Source organism: Elgaria multicarinata, chromosome 3 (genome assembly GCF_023053635.1).
Source record: "Elgaria multicarinata webbii isolate HBS135686 ecotype San Diego chromosome 3, rElgMul1.1.pri, whole genome shotgun sequence".
Lineage (NCBI taxonomy): Eukaryota > Metazoa > Chordata > Lepidosauria > Squamata > Anguidae > Elgaria > Elgaria multicarinata.
In genome coordinates, this window is record NC_086173.1 from 116803059 (window position 1) to 116829177 (window position 26119).

A 26119-nucleotide genomic window follows, 5' to 3' on the forward strand; every position below is an offset into this window, starting at 1 on the left:
CCTACCCCTGATCCAGTACCTCACAGGGATAGTTTGTTGGTCAGGTTGTATTAAATGCAAAATATTAATGGCATAGCTTCTTCACGAGGCACAAAAACAACAAAACCAGGCCCAGTTTACTTGTGGGGGAAGGTGATACAACTCTATCAATGAGAGATGGCATTGGGTAATGGTGAAGAGTATGAGCTGGGAGCCAGAAATCATTGGTTCAGATTTCACTTTAGCCATGAACTCACAAGTGACCCCAATAGTGCAGCTTATTTCAGACCTTGGACTTAGTGGTTTGATGGGGGCCTCCTTTAGATGGCCATGTGTATTACTTCAGTTGTGAAACATAACATTTATCTCTCCCCCCCCTCCCCTGCTCCATGGGCAGTATCCAGTGCGGCCGCTGTGCCTCTGATAAGTATGTTGTGCCAGCAGGGCCCATTGCTGGCACAACAGCAACCCTGGAAATGAGCCAAAACACTCGTTTCCAGGATGGACAGATCAGCAGAGCTCTCTTCTGCTAGCTCTGCTGACCTGTTCCATTCTAGAAAAAGTGTTTCAGCTTAGCCTTTTGTGGCAGTGGCTGGTATACAGGCAGAGTTGGATACTGCCCTGTGCTTTACAATTGCTTCTTCATTGCTAATATTATGGAACAACAACAGAAGTGCCATGTTGGATCAGACCAAGGGTCCAGCACTCTGTTCACACAGTGGGCAACAACCGTCGACTAGGAACCCACAAGCAGGACACAGTGCAACAGTGCACCTTCCCATCCATGTTGCTTGTATATAGGCTTTCTAACTCTGATCTTGGAGGTATCAAAGTGTTTGCCAAACCTCATTTAAAAAAATACTCTGAGCGTGTGCGGTTTTTAATTTTTAACGGACTTACATCATAGCACCACAATGACTACAGGAATAAATGGGGTTTGCCCTGATCACCTGTTGTTTGGGTGGTCTGGTCATGGGGGAGGGGGGTGCTGGGCTGGGCTGTATTGGCCCTGGACTTTGGCCCCAAGGTACAACCTTAGCTGCCCCACTGAGTGGCCCTGTGCAAGCCACTGTCTCTAAACCTTCCATCTACAACTTGAGGATGATAATACTCTATTGGGCTGTTATGCGGAGACTGTGGAAAGTGCTACAAGGACTGAAAGCACTGTATAGGTGCTACTTGGTAAGAGTCCTGTCAACTTGGTTTCTCTCCTCTCAGTTGGGTCAACCAAGACACTGATTTGGCTGGTGTTGGACTATCCTCTTATTTAGGTATCGGAGCCAGAAAATACTGCTAATGAGACTTCCAGAAGGAAGAGGGGAAGGAAAGCAATATCCAGCAGAGAGGTTCTATAAATAAATACGAAACGTCCTCCGGAAGGGTGCCCAGAAAGATGGGAGGTGGCGTGTCATGTTATTATACTCCTTTTTAGGCCCTGCATAAGTTCCTTTCTGAAAAACCAGGTTTTCCTTAGGTTTGCCTTTAGAGCTCCTGCTAGGGCAAGCGGTATTGATCCCAAGCGTGTGTTTGCACCTGCCAGTTAGTCACCAGCTGCGGTGCGGGAGACAAAGTAACCCAGGAAATTGAGCTTGGGGGGGGGGGGGGACTAGGGAAACGCACGCTCAGCTTGGCTGCTTCTTCCTTGCCCTCATGCTCAAAGGGAGGTTGCCTGCTCCCGGTTGCGCTACGTTCGGGAAAGCAAGGAAAGAAACTTCCCCGCTGCATCCCTTTGTCACACCGGGCCAAAGACGCCCGCGACTCCCAAAGCTGCTGCTGGTGCACATTAATATGCTTCACCAGCAGCTCTCTTTGCGGGCGCCCAAGCCTTGTGTGTCTGTTGCGGTTCCAGCTCCATCCCGAGCCCGAACATGGACGACGCGAGCTCCTATGCAAATCAGGGATCGGAATACCCGCCAATGACGGCTCAGCCCCGCTCCCTCCGCCGCCAATGGGAAGGCGCCGACAGGCTGGGCTTGGATTTATATCCTTCAGCATCTCGCGCTTGTTGTCATTGCAGCTGCGGCGCTCTGGCGAGGCGGCGGCTAACGGTGAGGGGACTCCCGGCGAGAGACCGCGCGCTGGTGGGAGCTGGGAGTGAGGTCGGCGGCGTCCTTCACCGCTCCGCCCTCGGGTTGCTCGCTAGGCCGAGCTGCGGGGCGGGGAGCTGCACCGGAACGCGCGTCAGTGTAGCCTTTTGGCCGGAGACCCGTCCCGACGTCCTCGCCCGGCCCGCTTTGCTAACGCCGGTGTCGTTTCCTCCCCTGTTCTCCAGGCGAGATCGTCTCTTCCTCGCTCCCTGCTTTGCAAAGCAGCGCCGGGGTCCGCTTCCTAGCCCTTCCCGAGCGCCCGGCCAGCCCAGCCCCCCGTGATGTCCGGCCGAGGGAAATCCGGCGGCAAAGCCCGAGCCAAAGCCAAATCGCGCTCCTCCAGAGCCGGCCTGCAATTCCCCGTGGGCCGAGTGCACCGGCTGCTGCGGAAAGGCAACTACGCCGAGCGGGTGGGCGCCGGGGCGCCCGTGTATTTGGCGGCCGTGCTCGAGTATCTCTCGGCGGAGATCCTGGAACTGGCCGGCAACGCGGCGCGGGACAACAAGAAGACCCGGATCATCCCGCGGCACCTGCAGCTGGCCATCCGGAACGACGAGGAGCTCAACAAGCTGCTGGGCGGCGTGACCATCGCCCAGGGCGGGGTGCTGCCCAACATCCAGGCCGTGCTGCTGCCCAAGAAGACGCAGAGCTCCAAGAAATGATGAGCCCCGCGGCAGAGCGCCCCGAGGAGAGCGCGCCACGGTGTGTCCCCCTGCGCCCCACCCACAGGATCCGGTGCAGCGGGCTCCGGACACTGCCTCCCTTCCCTTGCCCTACTTGGCTCGGCGCAGCCAGCGCCGGGCAGATCCTTTCACCGCATCCTCTGCCGTGGTGCAGCCAGCGCCGGGCCTCCCATGATGGCTCGCTTTTCCTCGCCCCGTCCCTCCCTCGCTCCCTGCGCCTGGTGCCATAACCGCCAGGCGCCTCGGTCTCTCGCCATTCCTGCTTTCTCTGAATGATTCGCCCCCCTCGCACCTCTTAGCTCTCCTGCCCCTTTTCAATCCCAGGGATTGGTGTGGGGAGAGCAGTCTTAATCGTTTTCCGTGTCACAAAAAGGGCATGTGCTTTGGGCCTGTCTGCCACCTAGTGCCCTGCAAATTGATTTCTTTTTCTCTCGCTCTTTTCTCTCCCCCTCCCTCTCCGCCCTTTCCTGGATGCTTTAACCTCAAATCTACTGCCTTGAAGCTGCTTATTCTACAGCATTTGTGCAATTCGGACTTTTCTTTATTTCCTTCCCTTTTAAATCCCTTGTAATTCCTTTGGGGGAGAGGAGTGGGAGAGAAGGAACTGTTATTTTTGGAACTCGAAGAATGATATGTGCATCTTTTTTTTTTTTTTTTTTTTTATGAACTGAAAAAAATGGGACTAACTGCAAGAGGAGAAGTCACGGAAGCACAGGGAAAGCTTCCAGCCAACCCTGAGGAAGCAAAGGGACTCTGCTTGGGCAGTGTGTCACCATTTCTGACAATGGTGCTCTTTTTAAAACCTGTCTGTGCACCTAAAGGGTGAGAGCGAATACTCTGAGGAAGAAGAGTCAGCCTCTCCATTGCTTCCTTATTTTGCACAAATATTCAATCTAATCTCTTAAAACAGCTCTGTCCCAGAGCCCAAGATGGTGATGGATCTATCTACCTGATGTTGCTGCACATCCCCATTCAATGTGATCACGAATTTAAGGATAAAGGGAAGGGGGAAGCTGCTAAGAAATTCTCAAAGTGAAAAGAGAGAGACTTCTCTTCCTGAGAAACTAATAGCTTCATATGCTGACCTTTTCCCCTCCCCCTTGTTTGCTTTATGATTATGATGAGGTCTTGTGTCTTTGTGTTTGTACTCCATTCCTAATCCTGTACACTTAAGTTTTGTTGTTACAAAGCTATCTTTTTGATCTAGTTTATATTGTTAACATCCTTGGGCTGGACGCAAAGAATTCTTTATATGAGCTCCTAGGGTGTATTTAACCCACTGTTCCCTGTGGTCAGACAGGTCTTGTAAGAATATATACTGTATATTATAATCATGTAATGAACTACAGAAGCAAAAGTGGGATGAGTGTGCACGTCATAAGCAGTAAGCTCTCTTTCAAACCAACTTGGGGAGTGGGAGGAAGGGAATCTCTTATCTATCTCTAGCCTTGATGCGGTGCAGTCAGATCTTCTGAGTGTGCTTAACAGCTTAGCTGGGAACCCATTTTAAGCAAGAGTCCTTTAATTTAGGTCTATTTTTGTCCTTTTGACGTCAGTGGAGCTAAAATGGCTTAAAGCATAACGGTGTTTGTGATTTTCAGTCTAAGTAATAGTAGACCAGAGATGCTTGCTATTTCCTTGAAACAGTAGCCATTGTGTTACTCATTTCCACCCGCATTAAGTTCTGTCGTAGAGCTCCCACAACAACTGCAGTTTAGCATTTGTATCCTAGTTTGCACTTTAAACTGGGCACAGTGTTTTCTGTTCAGAATTTCTTTTTTAGTACTTAGAGTGCAACTGTAGCATCTGGTTAAATGAAATCCTCAATGGATTAAAGTTTGGGGATTGGGTGTGTGTTTTTTTAATTATTATTATCAAAATCTAATTTATACAAGAGTAAAATACCTAGTTAATGTGATGGTTTACTATATAGGTGCTTGGACAATGTATGAGCATGGAAGTTGGCCTAGCCAGTCGTGTGATGCATAGTTGCTGTGGTTTTCTAGAAATGGTATTCGGAGCCAAATCTTGCTTGCTTAGGTAAAAAAAAAAAAAGTTTAGAACCATGTGCATGCAGCATTGTCTAGGCTACTGAACAAGTAGAACTTGTAATAATATTTATTGTCAGCTGTGTATGTGCTGTTATGTAGCTTGTGTTCAACACATCAAGTGAGCTATAAATCTGTAAGTATTGTCTTGCTCTGGTTCGACTAATAATACCTAGACTAGTGGAAGTTGGGTGCTTTAATAACTGGGTAATGAAAATGGTTTGTTCACTCCATTGCTGGTGAGCGTTTTATCTCATTGGTGATACCTGAGAAGTAGAACTTTTATCTGCCCTTGTCTGGTTGTCTTGCCTGTCTCCTGCTGCAGGCCCAGAAAAAAAGTCCTCTTGTTTCTAAATAGCTATCTCATTCCTCTGGCACTGGACCAGTGTAGGGCTCTTGCTTGCTTTCCGAGTGAATGCTGATGGCATCATTGAGGGGAAGGGATTCTTTAAATGCAAATAACTGCTGTAGAGTAGGAAATGAGAGTTTCTCAGTTTGTGTTTTTCTGTCTTTTAATCACTACTTTCAAGATCAGTATTTTGTGTTCTTTCAAACATTGCTTTGTAATTATTAGAAAATGCAGAACTTGTGATACTGGAGAAGTGCAAAACCAATATTCTTATTAAACGGATTCAGTCTTGAATGCACATCACAACTGACTCTCATTGACATATCATTTATTTGCCTGCTTGGGAATTATCGTATCTGTGGAAAGATAAATGTTCTGCCTTACAGTGCTAGAAACATTGCTGGGAGAAAGAGAGAAGGAAGGTGAGAAGCTTATTCTAATGAGCGCTTTCAACACAAGCCATTGTCTTCAGCTCAAATATTCCCTCTTTCTGTCTAAGAGAGCAAATGTACTGAAGTAGACAAATACATTGGGATTACACCGTTGTCAAAGTTCTGAAGCTCATTCTGGCCAAAGTGCCACTTAATGGACCAGGCAATGAAGCACATTTTAAAAACTGTCTGACCTTTACAACCAAATGACTCCTGCCTCCCCTGCCCTCTTTTCTCCCCCACACCTCCCTTTCCCCCTCTTTGATTCCAAGAATCCTGTGCACACAGAGCTCTGCAGAAGCAAAGGTTTCCTGTTTAGAGAAGTACCCACTGCACTGGGGTATTTGTGACGTCAAAGTGAAATGGGAAGGCCCTCCATGCGCTGTGCTTTTGACCTGCAAGGGAATCCCATCAAGCGTTTGGTGGGGGCCAGTCTTCAAAGTTGATACAACTTGCTTCCAGGAAGTGTGCTAGGTTTGGAGTCCCAATTGAGTTGGATACAGTATTCTAAGTAAATGTGGGCAGAACTAAAGTATGCAATGCATTCCCTGCAGGAAGATCATGGCAGCTTACATTGTGTTGTGTTGTCATATACTCTTCTTTTGAATCTGACCAGAACGGAGCCTGTTTAGCTTGAGCAAATGGAATTCACGTGTTCCTGATATATGGTCCCTTGATCTAGGTTACTTTTAACAGTTGTATATAAATGCCTAGAATTAAGGGGAGAAAAATTGATTACATCAGCATATAGTCAAAACTAGTATAGTAGAAAGAACATTTTAATTTCAAAAGAAGGGGCTCTAATCTTCAGTGTGAAGAGGTCATGGGTTCTACACGTGGGCATCTAAGAGGTTATTTTATTGATTGTAGAGAGCAAGATGTTTGCTGCATCTCTCTCCCACCCCAGGAAAAAAAAAAAGACAAGGCAAAAGCAAGAGAATAAAGGGTGGCAAGTTCTTTTTAAAAGTCTTTTGTTGATGAGCTTTTGTTTTAAACAAATGGCTTCTAACTTCTAGTTGGAATACAGATTTTGGTGCTAGTTCTATAAAGGGCTTATGTTAAATGAAATTATCTAGAGATTCAGAACTCTAAAGAGAATGGGGGTGGAAAATGAGAATGTGAGTGTAACATAACGGCTATTTACAGTGGTCTTATTGTCATTTTCACTGTGTTACTTTTGGTGTGAGATTGTTTATTCCTTAAGTATATTTATTCCTTAAGTTACATACTGGCAACAAGGAAGTAGACTTAAGCACAGCTCACAAGTTTGGGAGGGGGGTGCAGTAATTATCTAAGTCCACGTCCTACATCCACTTACCTCAGACTAAGAGCATCATCACATGGGGTGGGTGGGTGGGTGGGTGGAATTGTGTCTCCTTACCATTGCTTCTCCACCCCCGCTTTTGTCACTCATTACTTCCTCTTTATGCCCAGAGGGGAAAGAGGAAATAAAGACCACATGGCCTGTTCAGGGGCCGTTTGTATCCTACACGTTTTCCTGCACATAGCAGGAGGTTGCAGCACAATTCCATTTTTTAAAAAAGTCGGATTAAAAGGGGTCTATTTTGGGACGGAAAAATGAGTGGAAGGAGTGGGAGGCGGATGATGTCATCTAGAGGGTGTACACACATCTGTAAGTGGGCAGTAGCAAGCATGTGATAAAACACTTGTCTGATGAACCTCTAAGCCCCATCTGGGAGTTGCATTTTAAAAATTCCCTACCTCTCCTGTAGAAGACTGATGAAGTCTGATAGCTTCAGTAAGAAGGTTCGGACTAGCATTGTGTTGTCCTATTGCAAATCTAGTGCTTTCACTGGGAAAAAAAACTTTATAATTCTGATTAAAGTAATTATTATAATAAGCAGAGCTGGGGGAGGAAGAGAGTGTGGAGCAAGTTCTCCAAGCTTTTCCACTTTGGAATAAAGTTTTCCCCAAATTCTCAACAGCCTGTGTTACACATCACTCCTCTGTTTGACCATACAGTAAACAAACCTGTTAACTGTAGAAGTGTTTTGGGGGTGGGGGTGCTGCTGTGATTTTCCCTATTCCTTTTTTTTCTTTTCTGAAAGATGCTGCTAATTGCACTCATCCTTCAACAAGCAGTCGTGCTACATAACCAGCAAAGTTAGCTGCAGAAATTGTGCTTTGTGGGAGAAGAGGATGATTGTGGTCCATTTTGGGAAAGGTGAAGTTGCATGTTTTTCATATGCAAGTTCTCATGGGAAATTGTACAATGCTACTCAAGTAACTGTTTTTAGCAGTATTTCTCTGTTCTAGAAGGCATGTTACTGATTTTTCTAGGCAAAGGCTGAGTGTGTGTAGCTTAATCTGATGCTACTTGAGGCTTAAAAGGGCTGTAGGTCATCCTGGAGTGGATATGGTTACAGTGCATGAGATGTGAAAATGCTAATTCCAAGGGGATGTGCTCTTCTCCTTTGCAGTCTCCATATTTGTTTTGAAAAAGCTCTGTCTGGGTAGCTTGGAGGAGTCTTAATTCTATGGCCAACAATTATGCAATACCTTTAGTGATTCTGTGGCTGTACCTATCTGAGGGAGAAAAGTTGAGAGAATCTCTGACTATCCAGTTTCCATAAATAAATACAGAATTGCTTCCTTAAACTAACTTGATCAGTGCCAAAATCATGTATCTAGTCTTCCCTGACCTGGTGCCCTCCAGATGTTGAGGCCTACAATTCCCAAAATCTTGTAGCCAATTATGCATCACATCTGGAGGCACCCAGTTGGGAAAACCTGCTCTATTCAGTCTCATTGCAGAGTCCAAAGCAGGCTAGATTTATTATTAGAACATCATTTCAGGTTGAAAACTAGCAGTATTTTGAAGTTGAAAACTAGCGGTATTTTGAAGTATCTTTCTATACAACCAGTTTTGGTGTATTATTTGAGCACTTATTGCCAATTTTTGTACTGTCTGGATATCCCTTCAGGCTGTACACTTGTTCTGAAGATATTTTATTGTTCAGGACTGTATATGATATGCTGTGTGTGTGTGTGAGGGAGAGAGGGGTGGTGGTGGTGGTTATATTTGTGCCTATTTGTGGGTATTGTCTTCACTACTAGTGATGGGAGGCAGAACTTTCATCTTTTCTCTTCCACCCCTTCTTGTGAACTTCCAATTCTATTTTTCATGGGTCTGCTGTGCACCGTGTGTTGTGTGTGTGAGGAATAATTGGGCAGATGCTGGGGGGCAGTGAGATGTTAGAGGACAGAGCTGTGTATATCATGTGATCTGTCCACCGTTACACCCCTAAGCTGCCCTGCTGCCCTCATGTGTGGTTTCTGCAAGAGGAATTGGGAGTGGGGGCTCCATCTTGCCTTTGCCTGAGCAGAAGCATGTCTTAGGGCAGCCTTAGTTCTAGTCCTCCCATAAGGAGTTTGTATTTTGGCTCTGAAGGAGTCCCTTTGGTGCAGTTCTCTTCCGTTCAAGGGAGAGCAGCAAGTTGTTTCTTCCATAGGTTTGGTCCCTGATCTTTAGGCTGGCATTCTCACCATTCCTGGCTCTTGCCCAGAGGTATTCTTCCAGCCGCTGAAGGCAAGATTGTGTTTGATTATATCAGGTGATGCCTGAAACTTTAACAACTACAGTGTAAAACCTGGGGGTGGGGGTATTCTCTTTAACAGATACATGGGTTTGGTCTGTTCATTGAAGTGGTGAAAAGGGATGTCCTGCTATGCCATTATCCCTTTGTGAGCCTGAGCAGGTACCTTACGTATTTAAGGTTCTGAAATGTTAGTCCTAAAACAGGTCTGGAGCTCAGCTCCTCCTGTCATTAGTCTCTCCCCCGCCCCCAGGCCTCATTGCTACAAGTTGTGATGGAAGACCTAGTTACATTAGTTTCCTGCTTCAATTTTGGGTCTGAAGTTTATCTGGTGTGAAAGAATATAGCCACCTCTGCATCCAGTTGACTGGCTGGGATGGGGAGAGGCAACTTTTCCAGCCACCTATTTGCTCACTAAGAATGCAAGTTATGGTATATTGCAGGGATCTCCAAGGGCGCCCCATGAAACTCTCCACTCCCTGTTCCCTTCAAATATATAAATGTTAGGGCTTTATCTTTTTAGCCTCACTATTTCTACCCTGCCCCCCTTAGCTGTTTCTCTCCCTCTTCCCTCCCCTCCCAGCCTCTGGCTTTGCTAGTTCTCTCCCTGCCTCTTTACCTTGCTGTTTCTCCTTCCTCCCAGCCTCTAGCTTTGCTCTTTTTCTTTCCTCTATCCCTTTAAAAAAATTATTTATTACATTTATATCCTGCCCCTTTTCCTCCTGCAAGGAACTCAGTGGCTTACATGATTCCTCTCCATTTTATCCTCACAAGTCTGTGAGGCAGATTAGGCTGAGAGTCAGTGACCAGCCCAAAGTCAGGGAGAGTCATGGCCAAGTGGGACTAGCACCCAGATCACCAGAGTCCTAGTCTAACACTTGAACCACACAACCCCCCTTTGCCTTGCTATTGCCTCCTCCCTCGCAGCTTCTAGCTTCAATAGTCCTCACCCCATCCTTACACATCTCTTTAACTCACTTTTGGCTCGCCATGTCTCCACCACAGCCATTATGGGACTAGCCGCACCCCTCCGTGGGAGCCATTCTGTGGTGATGCCCATAGCACCTTCTCAAGTCCCCAAATGTGCCTGCAGGTCCAAAAAGGCCCTGGTATATTGGATGCTCCCAAGCAGGTGTTCATACCTGATCTTTAACTGCGCTACATTGCAGAGCTGTGGAAAATCCCCTCTCAACCATAACGCCTCCCCACCACCACCACTTGAGTAATAGCAGTGAAAGGCCAGGGAGCAATTATTGGGGAGCAGGCGCGAGAAGAGAGGCGGTCAGCTCCCCAACAATTTAGCGCTTCGGTTCCTCCTCCTCCTCCTCCCCGCCCCTTTAATCTGTGCTATTTTATTCCAGCCAAGGGATCTGCGAGATGAGTGACTGTACTGCGTCTCGCCAAGTAACCGCTTGACGGAGTCCTCCAATCAACGGAGAATGCCATCGCGCGCGCGCGCACTGACGCCCGATGACGTGTTCACGGGTTGGGGAAGACTCGCCCACTAGAGGCGGGGCTTCGTGAAATATCAGGGGCGCGTGCGCAGGAGGGGAGAGGAGGCGATCTTGATGAGTCATTGCTGTCGCTTCCTAGAGCTGCGGCTCCGCCCCCTTTCCCCCTTCTGCCTCTGCAATGAACCCCGACTTGCAAGGGCTGCTCCCGCATGTAGCTGGCAAGGACCCCGGGGGGGGGGAGATTCGACGAGGGGGCGGCTGAGCGCTCCCCTACCCATATTGAAGAGATCAGCGGGAGGCGCAGAGGGGAACGAGCGCCTAGAAAAGTATTGACACGCCCACCACCACTGAACTCTTAAACGCACAGAAAATAAGGGCGCCCTACAGCGCCAGCCCCCTGCCTCGCCCGCTTCTCGGCAGTTGTCCCCCATAGCCGCGCCCCTTAATCTCATCCGCAGGCTCAAAGCCCCAAACCCAGCACCCTTTCCTGTGCGCAATTCCTACGCCCCCATCTCCCGCCTCCCCTATTAACGAGCCATATTTTCGTTTCCCTCTCGAATACCAGCACACCGAGGAAACGGCACTTGGAAAAACTGTTTTAAACGATTTATTGAACAAAAAACCCAAACAAAAAACACAAAGGAAACATTTTTTTAAAAAGGCAATTGAAGAAGAGACCCGAAAAGGCAGTAACAAGATCTTGCAGGGGAGCACTGCAATTCTAGCCGCCGCCACCCCTCCCTCCCTAGGTTTGACCATATATATATATAGGTATCCCGCCCCCGCAGTGACCGTGCAGGTCTCTCCACGACCGGACCAGCCACGCTGCTGGTCGCTTGGTCCCAGGCGGCCGCCCGCTCACCCCCACATGGAACGCTGCCTGCACTTCAGCCAAGCGCCGTCCCAGCCGCTCTCGCAGCCAATGGGCCGTTGCCATGGCGCCACGGCCCTCGAAGTGCTGGGGGCGGGGGTCGACCTGGACGGGTGTTCAAACTTCGGGAAGCCATTCAAAAGAGCGCCTCTCCCCGCAGAAATGGGGAGCTGGTGGCAAGGAGGGGGCGTATATCTCGCCGGGATTTGGGGGCGATTTTTTAAACCGCTTTGCCAAAATCCAAGCCCAAATAATCCCCCCCGTGGCGTCAACGTCCCATTTATTTATTTAAAAAAGGGTGGGGGGACAAACACCGTACAGCCCACTCCTCAAACGAGACTCACAATCGGGATCGTGTTTATGGAGGAAACGAGTGCTATTGAACCAGCCCCACCCCCACCCCTCCCCCAGAAAAAAAAAAAAGCTGCAGAAACAAAACCGAAGCGGGTAACGCGGCTCTGTGCTTCGAGCTAAAAGTCCGTGTCTTGGGGCTCAATAGTCCTGGGCAGAAGGACGAGCGACGCTGCCCCTTCCCCTTCCCCACCCCTGGCGAGGCTCATTTCCGGCTCTTGAGCGCCTTGGGCTTCGCCGACTTCTTCACCTTCTTCGCGCTGGGCGAAGCGGTGCTTTTCTTGGCCGTCTTCTTGGCTTTCACCTTGTCCTTCTTGGCGGCGGCAGCGCCGGCGCCTTTCTTGTGCGATTTCTTCTCCATCTTTTTGCTCTTGGCGACGGGCTTCTTCTCGACCTTCCGCGAAGCGGGCGCTGCGACCGCCTTCTTGTGTGACTTGGCGTGGGAGGCGCCGCCGCCGCCGCCGGCGCCCCCTTCGCTGCCCCCCTCGAGCTTCTTCTTGTTGAGCTTGAAGGAGCCGTTGGCGCCCGTCCCCTTCACCTGGAGCAAGGTGTCGTTTTGCACCAGCGCCTTGATGGAGTACTTGAGGTAGGTGCGCCCGTTCTGCTGGTCGAACCAGGCCACTTTCTTGGCTTCGTTGTAGATTTTGGCCAGCGAGGAACCATTGCGTTCGCCCAGCTTGCGGATGGACTCCACCACCAGCTGGCTGTACTTGCCCGGCTGGTTCTTTTTCTTGTTGTTTTTCTTCTTCTTGGAGGGGGAGAGAGTCGAGCCGCCGACGCCGCCTTTGGCTTTCTTGGAAGCGCCTTTCTTCTCCGGGGCCAGAGGCGCCTCTTCTGCCTCAGTCAGGGGCAGGTCAGCTTCTTCCAGCTCAACAGACATGGTTGGGAAACGGATGGAGTTCCTGCAGGAAAAGGTCGGCAGTGAGCCTCAAGCTTAGGCTCGGCGCTGCTTTTCGTTCGGGTGCTCTTGCTCAGGGGGAGAGAGCGAGCGAGAGAGCGAGCGAGCAATCTATCCCCCCACACAGCAACCGAGCGCAACAGCCACCCTCTGCTCCGCCTGAGAAAAGCAATCTGCCTGGGCGGGCTCCGCCGCAGCTCCTTATATGCGCGGTGAGCGGACCACGTTGAGAACAACAACAGGGAAAAAGCAGGCAAGCTCCAAGTTGTGCTTTTTGTGGCCCCTTTGCCGGGCTCTCTCTCTCGCCTCTGGTGGCCCAAGTTTGGGATGTCGTCGGCAACCGCTGCTCCCGACGGTGCCTGATCGAGCTGCCGGGGTGTCACGGCCCCCGCGGGCTGGGAAAGTTTCCCCAGAGGCGATTTTAAGGGCGCACCCTATGCTGGGGGAAGACCGAGGATGGGGGCGCCCTGTATCGAGAGCTCTGTGCCCCCCAGAAAGAGCCGCCTGTCGCAAACGAGGCATGGGCCGGGTAGAGAAGAGGGAGACGCATGCCACTGGTCAGTCGTGGGGCGCCGACGATCCTCGTGGGGCGCACTAGCCCAGGGTTAATTTGTTGTAACTAACACACTGGACGCCCTCACGTGGTCGGCTGCAGCAGCACGGAGCTGGTGAGCCGATTCCAGGGGGGGTCCCCGCCCGATCTGGAGGGGCCATGACTCAAGGGGCTGCGGGGCTGAGAGAGGGCAGGATTTGGCCACTCGGGAACCCTCGATTCTAGAGGTGCAGCTCCCCGCAGAGTGGATCTGAAGATGGTTGTAATCCCTTCCCCCACCGACTCGAGCAGTCCCGACGGAGGCGCTTTTGGACTCGAGTAAAGAAACTACTATGGGAAGGGAAAGGGGTGCTGTCGGTACAGCTTTTAGATAGCCATGAAGGATAGTCAGGGTTCGAGATCCACACATTGGTGACACCTCCCATGAGATGTTAGGGAAGGCGAAAGGGCCCTTTTCTTGAGCAGCAGACTGGGGAGAGCGCAAAGAAGGGGTAACGCAACTCGCACACTTTGATTGCTTTGCCTTTGGGATCTGTACCGTATTTTGTGTGCTTTTGCGAGCTCATTCCTGCAGCCTCTTTAACTGGCATTAGATGGGTGGGGGGGCAGAAGGAGAATGTCCGAACTTGGCCTTCGTGCAGGAAAATGACATCTTTTTCAGGCCACTTGTTTTTAAAGAAATGGCTCTAACAGTGCAGTGCAACGAGGCACAAAAGGCTGTGTAAAGCCCAGAGGGAGCCGAGTGTGGGCAATGTCCCCCGAACTAGCCCTGCGTTGACCTACCAGGGGAGGGGACAGCGCCCTTTAGTTTTGGGTTAGAAGAAAGAGATCCGAGACATACAAAAACGGGGACGATCAGGGCGCCCGGTTGAGGGAGGGGGCGGTATGATGTAGCCGCAGCGGCTTCATGTTCAACGTGGGCCGCCCACCTTGATTCCTTTGGGCTGGAAACAGATTGCGTGGTAACAGCGCTTCACTCGGGAGAGCCTCTGGCGACCAGAGGCATCTTGTCGCCACACGGGATGCCATTGATCCTGCCTGCCTCCCCTCCTTCCCGCCTCAGCTCAGGCACAGGTTCGCCCCTTTCCTACCCACGCATCTTACGGCTATCCGCTGAGGGAGACACACCGTGATTTGCCGGATGCAAGCGTGTTTAAATGGGGGCCGTGGGAAGGCAAGGGGGAGAGAAAGGTTGGAGGGTAAGTCGTTGGGTGAAGGGCTGCTGTCTGTTTTGGAGGTGCGTGTGGTTCCAGCCACGGTTAGCAACCGAACTGTGCAAAATAAGCGGGGGCAGCCTTGCTCTTTTGAGAGGAAGGAAAGGAGGGCGAGCGGGGAAGAAGGCGAGGGAGCTTCAGCAATGGAATCCGCCCCCACCCATCCACGCTTCTCCCCCTCCGCCTCCTTTTAAAATGGGTTCACGATTGCGCCGGGAGGGAGGCGCATCACACCCACGCCAACAGCATCTGGCTCTGGAGAAGTTACGCCCCCTTCCTTTCCTCTGCCCTAAATCAAATTCGCTTCTTATCCCCCCCCCCCCGCCCCACACGCCCCTAAGGCCAGTTCAAAGCTACGAGATGAGCCTCGGGGGGCCGGGGGGGGGCAAAGTGCCAAACTCCCCCGCCTGCTTGCGCGCCTGGCGTCCTCCTCCCCGCCTGCAAACTTGACACGCGTCCTCCCACATCTTATGTTTTTCTCCGCCATTTCCCTCGCAATGCTTGCCTAGTGCGTGGCTTTAAAAGAGGAGGGCTTGTCGTTTTGTGGGGGTTTGTGCAGAAGACAAACCGGGCTCGGCTCGCGTCTGCCGGCAGGATTGCTGCGAAGCGCGTTGGGACGAGGTGGGCCTTGGCCTGACCCAGCAAGGCGCTGTTAGCGTCTCTCGAGCAAAAATGCAGACTTTGCATCACTCCACACAGATTCTTTACGCCTTAACTGCTTAAGGCAGCCTGGGCTTACTTTATACATTTCAGATTGCATTGGTAGTCCATGGAGATTTGGTTTGGGGTGGGTGGGGGTAGGAGAATGAGATCGAAACCATAGGACAAAACGAAATCAGTCCATACAAAGTGGCGGTCAAGACTCTGTTCTTTGGAAGGTCAGGATCTTCCAGAGTCTAGGAGACTGATCCCAAATTAGGTCACTGATCACTTCACCCATCTGCGTAAGGCTTAAGAGACCCAGTGTCTCCACTTTAAACTTTGCGCTGCCCCGGCATCACACCCCCTCCAGTCCAAGCTCTAAACTTACACCATACTTTCCCTTCGTTCCGTAGCACAATACACTCTGGGCGCCTTTCCGTCCTTAATGCCTTTTCCCCCCCAGTAAACGTTTGTCATTCTCAGTGGTCTTATTAGTCTTAATGAAATTGAGGAGCACAACTCAAGGTAGGCAATACCATTTATTTGTTGCCTTAAAAGTATTGGAAGCTAGCTTTCAGTGCTAAGAGTGAAACTTTGGAGTTGGATCCAGAGAGGCCCGTGGGAGTTAAGCCAACCATTGACTTCAGTGGGTTGGTTTTCTATCCAAATCTAAACCTGTGGGTTTAGGTGGTGAGTAGCCTTTCTCTCAAGCATGTTTTCAAGGCTAGAAAGAAGTTTATGTAATGGAGGTTTTTGCACCTTAAGATAAAGAAGCTCAGGCTGGAGCACCTGCCTTACATGAAGGGGGTCCTAGGTTCAATCACTGGCATATCCAGTTAAAAAAGGACCTGTGGTTGCAGGTAATAGGCAGAGGCCAGTCAGAGTAGACATACTGGGCTAGATGGAGAAATGGCCGGACCTCATATAGGACCGGTTCCTATCTTGTTTCTAAGAGGAAAGTTGAAGCAGATGTCAAGTTGTGCACACTTTGTCTTCACATTTAAGGCTGTGTGGATGCAATCCATCTTTTTACTGTTGAGGTCAGCTAGGTCCTATGGACTCCAAGCTAGATCATACATTAAGCACTTGTGTTGTCTACCTGTTAAATGGGCATTCAAAACACAGGTTTTGTCTATCCCTCCCAGATATTTTATTTGAATTATTTATTGCATTTATATCACTTTTCCCCACTTGCAAGGTCCCAAGGCAGCTTGTGTGATCCTCCTCTTCTCTGTTTTAGCCTCCCAACAGTCCTGTGATGTAGGTTAGGCTGAGAGTCAGGGACTGGCCCAAAGTTACCTAGTGAGCTTCATGGCCTTACTGGGGATTAGAACCTGGATCTACGGAGTCCCAGCCCAACGTTCTAACTACTACACCACATGGGGTCTCTTATGTGTTGTGAAATTAGAACCAAAGCCAACTACGCACTTGTTTCTACACAGGGTAGATATGGAAAAGTGTGTTCATATGTCTACCCATTAAAATCATAACACACGTAAAGCTTCCAAATCACTGGTTCCTCTCTATTCGGCCCTGGTTAGGCCTCATCTAGAGTATTGTGTCCAGTTCTGGGCTTCACAATTCAAGAAGGATGCAGACAAGCTGGAGCATGTTCAGAGGAGGGCAACCAGGATGATCAGAGGTCTAGAAACAAAGCCCTATGAAGAGAGACTGAAAGAACTGGGCATGTTTAGCCTGGAGAAGAGAAGATTGAGGGGAGACATGATAGCACTCTTCAAATACTTAAAAGGGAGGGCCAGGATCTCTTCTCGATCCTCCCAGAGTGCAGGACACAGAGTAACGGGCTCAAGTTAAAGGAAGCCAGATTCCGGCTGGACATCAGGAAAAACTTCCTGACTGTTAGAGCAGTGCGACGGTGGAATCAGCTACCTACGGAGGTTGTGGGCTCTCCCACACTAGAGGCATTCAAGAGGCAGCTGGACAACCATCTGTCAGGGATGCTTTAGGGTGGATTCCTGCATTGAGCAGGGGGTTGGACTCGATGGCCTTGTAGGCCCCTTCCAACTCTGCTATTCTATGATTCTATGAACTAGGATTGTGCTGGATGCATGTTTAGTAATACACTTTATACTTCATTGCAGTCATTGTAGTTAAGCAGTTCTGGACTTGTCTTCATGGTAACCAGGCATAGTTGGGCAGAATCGCCATTTCCTATACTCCCCCCTCCTCCCCTAGAACTGAGAAATGCACCAATTGAATCCCAATTCATGCAGAATACCTGCAATACTGCCCCCCCAAAAAAACAAACCTGTACAGAGGCTTCCCTGATCTAACTTAGAAGCCTAGATCAAAAATATGTTTCTGTATTCCCTTGAAATTAAAATTTTGATAAAGTGCATTATGTCTATTGACACATGATGTGAGTTCATCACAGTAAGCTACTTTAAGCATAACCAAAGGTATGAACTCACCTGAATGGATTTTTATTGATTATCATTTAAATCCCATTTTTCCTCCAAGGAGCTCCTCTCATTTTGCTTCTCTCCCATTTTGTGCTCAACATCCTTGTGAGATAGCTTAGGCTGAGTGACATTCATAGCTTAGAGGGGATTTGAAGTTGGGTCCTCCTGATCCTTGTCTGATACCCAAACCATTACACTGGCTCACTTTTCTAACTTCTGTTTGTTCAAAGCCCCTTAGACCTAGTTCCATACTTCTTGAGATGCATGTTGTGGTCTTACTCTCTGCTATTATCACAGTACAATTATAAAAAGGTCCAAACAGGACAAAGAACTTTCAAGAGATACAGATATGAGGAGGATTTTTAAGGAGTCATAGCTTTGACAATGGTAATCTATTAGATTTTCCTAAAGCAAGGAATACTAGGTGGCTGGGACCCTACTCTGTAGCTCACACATGGCAGTTATTACTTATGGAACCACAGCAGACCTTTTCCAAGCCACACAAGGGTGCTGTGCATGAAGGCATTCCTTCACAGCATTGGATAATTCATTGCCATCATACCTGGTGGCTCCACATTCATGATGATATGGACCAGGCCCTCTGAGATGCTACCATTATACAATCCTACATGAAGGTTCCAGTTGTATGAACTGATACATCCATGCCACCTCAGCTGGACTTTGAAGCCTGCTGCTGGCCCTACATACTCCCAGATATTGTTAGGTGGGGGCCATCAGCTTTATGAACCAGACAGTAGTTTGAAAGTTAACTCCTCTCTTCCAGCACCTTTAGACTGCAATCCTATAGTCCCTGGGAGGGTGTCCCAGGGACTGGCCCTCTCTGTCCACCTTGAGTGGGAGCTCTGACCTCGGAAACGCCTATGAAAACCTCCACAGCCCTTACCACTCTGGTTTAGGGGGAGGTAAGGGTGGGGTGGCCTGAACAGGGATGGAAATTTAAGCCAGCTGTGGAGCCAGTGAAAATAGTTCAAAAGATGTTGGGGGAGGGGGAAGGAACAGGAAAGTTCTGCCACTCTCTCCTTTCCATGTTGCTGCCATAAGCCCAGCAGGGCTTTGTATGTGGCAGTTTTATTCGCCTTGGAGCTGCTGTTTGCGCTGCACTGGATTGCCCCGTTAAGTGTCTACAGAATAGAACCCGTTTACATGCAAAGCCTGCCTGCTGCCTCATTCATAGTGTAGTTAACTATTATAAATAACCCTGTTTTTATTCAAGCAGTTCACATTTTTCATATTGCATTTCTACAGACGTATGATCTGAAAAGTGATTAGTTTGAGGAGAGCAATAGCACGCCATCCTAGAAGCTTTGATCTCTTCTACAAGATTTGTGCTGGTGCTGTGGTAGATGCTCTTCCCCCTGGGCACATGCAACACCTCAAGACCGAGCTCACAGTCAGAGGCATTGGCCATAACCTCAGCTAAGTGCACTTCAACTTGTTTGAATCAATGGGCCGTTCCACTCTTACCACCTCTCAGGAGGACAGAACACTGGCACAAATTAAACATCCCAGAGGTGTTTTTTAAAGGGACTTTCAGTGATAGTATCCATTTACATTGAAGAGCCAAGATCCCTAGCTTCAGATCTAAGAGGAACAACTATAATAGAGAGAGAAAGAGAAGAATACTTTATTATTCACACTGAATAGTGTTAGAACAGGGCCCTAAAGGCAGGGTACACATTTTTAAAAATAAATAAATACATACATGTAGAGAAGTCTGACATTCTGTTCTTGAACTGCAAGAGAATGGACACAGCCAGCTTGTATCTTTCCATCCCCCAAATGGGCAGCATATAGGTCGGGCTCTGTATACTCGGGGCTGGCGCAAGTCAAGATCAATGGGATTCTACAGCCTACTTTTCCTAATTTGGAATCATTTGTTCTCGTTTTGTGAGTCAAAAGGGGGCGTGGAGCAGGAGTGGGCTAGACACACCTCTTCCTGAGATTTCTGCTTATCTTGACACTTAGAAACATTCCTTTTTCAAAGGAAAGTTATTGGAAAGCTGGATTTCACGCTTTGGGCTGGGGGAAAAGCACAGCAAGCGCAGAGTCCTAAGTATACTGCAGGTGCTGCAGAACAAAACCAGTGAAAAATTTCAAGATGCCAAACACTCATCTTCTAGTCCTGCACATTTTTTACATGGCAACCGCTAGAGAAAAAGGATTGCATTAATAACAAAGCTAAACAATTACCAATCCCCAAGTGATTTTGCAAAGAGGAAAAACCCTTACGTTTACCTACTTGTATTGATTGGCATGGAGTTCATTAGGGCACTGATGTATTGGATCCATGCTATTATGGCAAATTGACAGAAAACAACCTGAGGTTTTCTGACCTAATCTTCAACCCCTATCAAGCCAGGGGGACTGGGGCTTATGCAATCACTGAGGCTTTTATAGAGTGGGCCTGTTTTGATGTACAATGGCATGCCCATCACATTGTGTCATTGATTTCACCCAAACTGGATCAATAGTCTTAAGAAACACAGTCTGTTATCAACCCAGTCAGTTATAAATGTGCTTTCCTTTTAACAGGACCAAAGGTGCCTGCTGACCTCCTGCAGTTTATTTCCCTTTCCATCCTTCCTGTGCCACACAAAATTCATCCCACCTTGAGGATTTATTTCTTCCATATATTGTGTATTGAACTGCCCTCTTCTACAACTCTGCAAACCGCTTTTGAAGAATATACCTGCCCCAATCACATTTAGCAGCTGGAAGTCAGTATATTTCCCCACTCAAATTATTGCTCAGCAGCTTTTGAACCAAGGAAGAATACAGGCAACAGCAGCCTTCTGGCCTTGCGCTATGAACATGAGGGGAAACAGGAGAAAGAGCACCACAAAAGGGTGTGGAAAGAGAGGCTGGCTCTGCTGCTGTACAGGATGCAAAGTGTAGGCTGGTATTTGTCAAGAGATAATGTTTTTATTTAAAAGTTCAAGAAGGCTCAACGTTTCGGATTGTCAGATTCTTTGTCAGAAGCACTGACTGACACTTACCCAAAAAACTGCTTGTGCTTACCAGCTTACAAGCAGTTTTTTGGATAAGAAAACACAGCTCTCCACGAAGACTCTCTACAAAAAAAGTGTCAATCAGTGCTCCTGACGAAAGATCTGACGATCCGAAACGTTGAGACTTCTTGAACTTTTAAATAAAAACATTATCTCTTGACAATTAGCCTACACTTAGCATCCTGTACAGCACCAGAGCCAGCCTCTCTTTCCACACCCTTGTGCTACGAACCACTGTCTAAGGGCACATGGGAAATAATGTCCCCAGTGTTAAGATCCAATCGACATCTCAGTGGTTTTATTGGCAATTACAACAAAAGAAAGAAATAATTGCTATGGATATAAACAAATCCGTGTGTGTATATAATCCTTCCGGTACCTCAACGTTAGCCTTCTGCCGCAGCATAAAATTGCAGTCCATGGGCAGTTGCACAATATCTTCTTTCTTTTGCCATGCACTATGGAGATTGTGGGGCTACTAGAAGGGCAGAGGACAAGTAATTGTAGGAAAAGCTTGCCTGGTGACTAGGGAAAGCCGTAAGAACATGGGGAATAAGGCTGTCAATGGCTACAAGACATGATGAGTGTACATTGCCTCCACCATCAGAGGCAACACCAGTTGCTAGGGAAAAGGAATTGGGGGGGCGGTGTCTTATTGCATTTATGCCCTGCTCATGGGCTTCCCATGGGCAGCTGTTTGGTCACTGTGGGAGCAGAATTCTGAAAGGGCTTTGGTGTGATCCAGCACAGCTCTGCTGATGTTTTTACGGAGCTATAGCAAAGACGTGTGGTGACAAGGGGAAGCCAAATGGCTCTATATTCCCTGGAAGAAACAGGATGCTTCCATACCAGCACTACAGTTGCACAGCTGATTATTCTTTCCAAGCTGCACTTCACTCAAATACAAGTGAAGAACAGACCCAATGATAATAAGAAGGGAATCGTATTGAAGTAACTACTTTTCTCTTGAAGGCCTTGTAGGGTAAACCTACACCATGGCCACGCCAATGTTTGCAAACAGAACAATGGCATCAGCAACAGAAACCCCAAGTTAATCTGATCCTCCATCTATGTTAATGACTTATAATTTTGTCATGTATTTTAAATGTTTGTTTTTATTTTTATTTTATTATTTATTTATTGGTACATTTCTTTTCCTAAGTTTAACAATGTATGTTTTAAACTTTGTAAGGTCCACCTTGAGGCCCAGTATTGGGCAAAAGGCAGGATAAAATAAATATAATAATTATTATTGTAGGACCGTGGATACTCCATGCCTTTAAAGAAAGTTATGAAAATTCCGCATGAAGGTAACACAAATTTCACAGAAAAAAGACTGAATTCTACAACCTGAACCTCTGCCTTCAGGCTACTGATGGTGAAGCCTGTCTTGATACACAGAGCAATTTGCTCCATTTTTAATAGATTCTGAGTTATGAAGTTCCAAGTGGAGAGAATCTGACAATGGATATATGTGTCATTATCAATCCCTCCTAAACAAAAGAGTGGTTCAGCGGTAGAGAATATGTTTAGCAGACCAACAGGCCCAGGTTTCATCCTTGGAAAAGGATCTCAGGTAATAGTACTAGTACAGGTGTCTGCCTGAGACCGTGGAGCACCACTCCCAGTCAAAGCAGATAACACTTGCCTAGATGGACCAATGGCCTGACTCACTACAAGGCAGCCCTACACAAGAGTAAAGGCCCAATTGCCTGTGAGAATCTAGACAGTAACAGGTAGGTAACTAGATTATGGCCTTGTAGTATCTAGGCCACATTGTGCCATATATTCAATTATAGTGCAAGCAGCTGCCTTTCTTTCCATTCAGTTTGTTTTAATAACATTTTTATTGATCAGCCACTAAGTTCAAATGGTTCCCAAGATCTTAACATGAAAAAAGCCAGCCAGTTTGTTTTGAGGAATATAATGTATGCTAATTAATGCTTTCATCCAGAAACAATCTAGAATCACATGCTACAGAGCAGGTGGTGCAGAAAGGTCAGTGACCAACAGAAAAGCACAGACCTGATAGAACACATGAGGGTACCTTGCAAGGCATACACCTTGGCAGAACCACCCTGGCTCAAGAGGCACTGAAGGGGAACTGAGCCAGGACAAATTTGATCATGAGCCGACCAGTGGTTTGTACTCAAATAATTCATTGTTATTTTAGCTCTTGCCCTGTACTTCAAATTTTACACTTGAAGGGAAGTGTAAAATCATTAAGGAGGGTCCCTGTTTGCCAAGATAGGTTGCATCTTGCTTAGTCAGGTCTACACAACCTGAAACAAAAGCATGTACACTGATGCTAGTAGTGGAATACAGTCAATACAAACAGAATTTTCCAAACCCAGGAATTTAATGGAATTCACGGACTGTGAGATTGCAATAAAAAAAAAATCTACAGTAAACAAATTATTCAATTGGAGCTTGCTACAATTTGCTGCCTAAGAATAAAGGCTGTTGTCTTGAAGCCATTAGCAAAAAGTATAATTGCTTAATTGTGGTATGAAGAGGGTTCATAATGCAATTGTTATCATTATGGAGTTGCCATAGTCTGTGGAAGCTCAGTGCCAACATGGAGCAAATCCCACCCTTGTCCTGGTGGGATGAGGTGGCAATGTTATCCAATGACAGAATTAACTCTCTCCTGCAACAGGTAGAACTAAGGACAAAAGTTAACAGAAGTTCTAAGCCCCAAGTAGGTTTTCCCAATACAATACAAACACAGTTCCATGTGGGGTGTGCAGGCAAAGATTACAGCTTAACACAATTTATGTTCATTGGTGGCTCAAACGCTTCCACAAAGTAGTTGTGTAGTATGCACCAACACACAAATAGAGGCCATTTTATTTGAGCAGATACATTTGAACAATTATATGCAATGGGCTCATAATCATGTTTGGAGCAGAGCAACAGCGTAGATGTGTGGTCTATTTCCCATAATTTAGGAGAAAGCATCTACAAAACATGTAATGCTTCTGTGCATTCCACCTTGTGTGTGGTAGAAAGAAGAGATCCTTATTCAGCTCCAACCCCATAAACTGAATCTTTCCTAATGGTCTTTCTGTCTAGCCCAATTTCAGGATGAGAGCCAAATCTTCAACAACCTTTTTACTAAACCACATGCTAGAGGACTTAACAATGTAACTGAAAGTACATATTAGGCAGCATTTTAGCAACTATCTTGAGGGACCTCCTCTTGCAGGTAAAAACATATGGTTCTTCAAAAGCTATATATGCAAATAGGTTGATTGCCTTTTAATTCATGGTTATAAAGGTCTGACAAATTTCTATTTCAAAGAGTGTCCTAAGCCTTTTCAAGATAAAAATAGAAGACACACACCAGATATTCTTCTCCTAGGAAGACTTCATGAACCAGTCTCCCACTGAATGGTGCTCAGTAGCAGACTGGTGCTTGTGGGAGCCATTTGAGCATTTTCCAGCAGGTTTCGATGTTCAAAGAACCAAACCAAACCGATGCTTAAGTCTGCAGACATGTCAAAGTAGTAGGGCCAGTACGTTGGATTCCTGAGATACTACTATATGCATTTTGAAGGCCAAATTATGACAGTCTGGCACAAATCTGGAAAAAACATTTCCCACAAGACTGTATTATTGGGGTAGCTGCCACATGTTTCATTAATATATTACCTGGCTCCACAGCTGTAACATCAAATAAGCACAGTGTCATGTATAACATATAGTAGCCATACTTTTGGAAAGAGCAAAAGCCAAATGAGGAAGCTTCCACCCTATGTTTGTACTGAAACATAAGAGAATGTCTCCCCAAAGCCATTTTAAAAAGCTGGCAATTTCACACCTTCCAGTCCCTGCTGATACAAGATGGGGTACTTACTCAATACCTAGATGGTGATGATGCTGATTACAAGTTCTATTCCAAATAGCTTTGTGGCTAGTTGCATTATCAATAACAGGTCCAGAGATTTTTGCCTCTGCCAATTATTTGGGGAGCTACTCCCCTTTGCCCTCTTGAAAATTTGCAAGTTTGGGACATTGACCAAAGAAACATCATATACTTCACTTCTAGCTATCCTGTATCACATACCTTGGCAGAAGCCAGCCGAGGAGAACAAAAGTTCACTCATCTGTAGGATATATTTTGTGTTATGTCGCTCACATTAAATTTTAACCACTGAGACAACTGACTTTATTGCCACGGAATATTAGTAGTGTCCAAGAACACCAAAACAATGAGGCCACAGGCAAGGAGAAGCTATGGAAAGGTCAAATTGCTTTGAAAGCATGGCTAGGAGAATGGAAATAGATCAATACTGAGTTCTAGAGAGCCTCTTATTACTAGAGGTCTTCAATAAAATCCTCTGACTAGCATCAGCTGATTGAAGATCTACAATGACAAAGTCAACAAGGCGCAAACATCAGATTTTCTAGCAAGGTCTACCCAATATGCCCTTTTGAAGAAATGTAGAAAGCAGACAGAATGAATACATTGGGTAGGCCACTCAGATTGTCATAGACCATATTCATAAATCTGGTCTGAAACAGGTGCTGTTCCAAAGCAAGTCAGCCACTCTTCCGGGCAAAGGACTCTCATTAGCAGCATCTTTAACTAGGATAGAATGCCACATGCATCACCACTGTGCAGCTGGGAGGACTTTCCTGGAGATCTCTCTCTCTCTCTTGAGGGCAAAAACTGCGAGTGAAGATTTTTGTATTGCTGAGTTGAGAATGCTAATTATGGAACTGTCATGGTAACCAAATTCATCCAGAGAGGTGCCGATAAATGTGAACAGCACTGGAATTAGCTGTAAGATGCATGTTTAGTACTTCCTCAGAAAGGTGAGTGGCAAAAATCACCTCCCTGAATTACATTTTCAATGCCTCTTTAAGTAGTTTGTATTTGTCAATTTCTCCTTCAGTAGGGGTCTGGCATTACAAGAAGCATGTTTGAACCAGCAATGTTCTTCTAGTGGGAATTTAATCTAAGCAGGAAGGGATTTCTGTGGAGGATACTGAAAACACTGACTACATCAAGACCTCCAATGGCAGAGGATTGTGCCACCACAGGACAGCTTTGGAAGGAACTAGTTTCAAACATCAGGAAAGAAAGTTCTTTCTTCACCATCAAAAACAGACACAGTAGACCAGAAAGAGGCGAAGACACTTGGGGCAAAAATGGGTTGCAACCACCACGACCCCTCCATCACTGCTTTGGTGGGTGCATGAAAAATGCTATAGTGGGTGTTTAGCTGGCAAAGCCATGCCCAGCAATCCACAATGAGGAGCCAGTTCCAGGACAACGCTGTCATGGCATAACACGAGACACTGCAACATTCACTGACAATAAGCTCTGCAGGTTATTTTATTTATTTATTTTATATACCACCCCATAGCTGAAGCTCTGCAGAGAAGTTATGCAGAGATGGCCTTCTACTGCGTATGCTGGTCTTGGCAATCTAATACATGAACCTTCCACCAGGAGGAGGAGGAGGGAGCACTAGTGCTGGATGCGCTTTTTATACTGTATTTCGTAATTGTGTTTTTAACCTGTTGGATGTTTTTTGTGGT

The 26119-nt window shown here is 47.2% G+C and overlaps 2 protein-coding genes across 2 annotated transcripts; one reads left to right on the forward strand and one right to left on the reverse strand.

The window, feature by feature from the left end:
• Positions 1–2328: 2328 nt before the first annotated feature.
• On the forward strand, positions 2329–5440 carry LOC134395232 (histone H2A type 2-B-like). Its single transcript, XM_063121351.1, has one exon. It carries the CDS (start codon positions 2348–2350, stop codon positions 2726–2728), a length of 381 nt encoding a protein of 126 aa, XP_062977421.1. The 5' UTR covers positions 2329–2347; the 3' UTR covers positions 2729–5440.
• A 5739-nt stretch (positions 5441–11179) lies between these two features.
• LOC134395230 (histone H1.10) lies at positions 11180–12884 on the reverse strand. The gene has a single exon (XM_063121350.1). It carries the CDS (start codon positions 12688–12690, stop codon positions 12016–12018), a length of 675 nt encoding a protein of 224 aa, XP_062977420.1. The 5' UTR covers positions 12691–12884; the 3' UTR covers positions 11180–12015.
• Positions 12885–26119: the final 13235 nt, after the last annotated feature.

Coding starts and splice junctions, on each gene's coding strand:
- LOC134395232 (XM_063121351.1), top strand. CDS start 2,348: ATGTCCGGCCGAGGGAAATCCGGCGGCAAAGCCCGAGCCAAAGCCAAA.
- LOC134395230 (XM_063121350.1), bottom strand. CDS start 12,690: ATGTCTGTTGAGCTGGAAGAAGCTGACCTGCCCCTGACTGAGGCAGAA.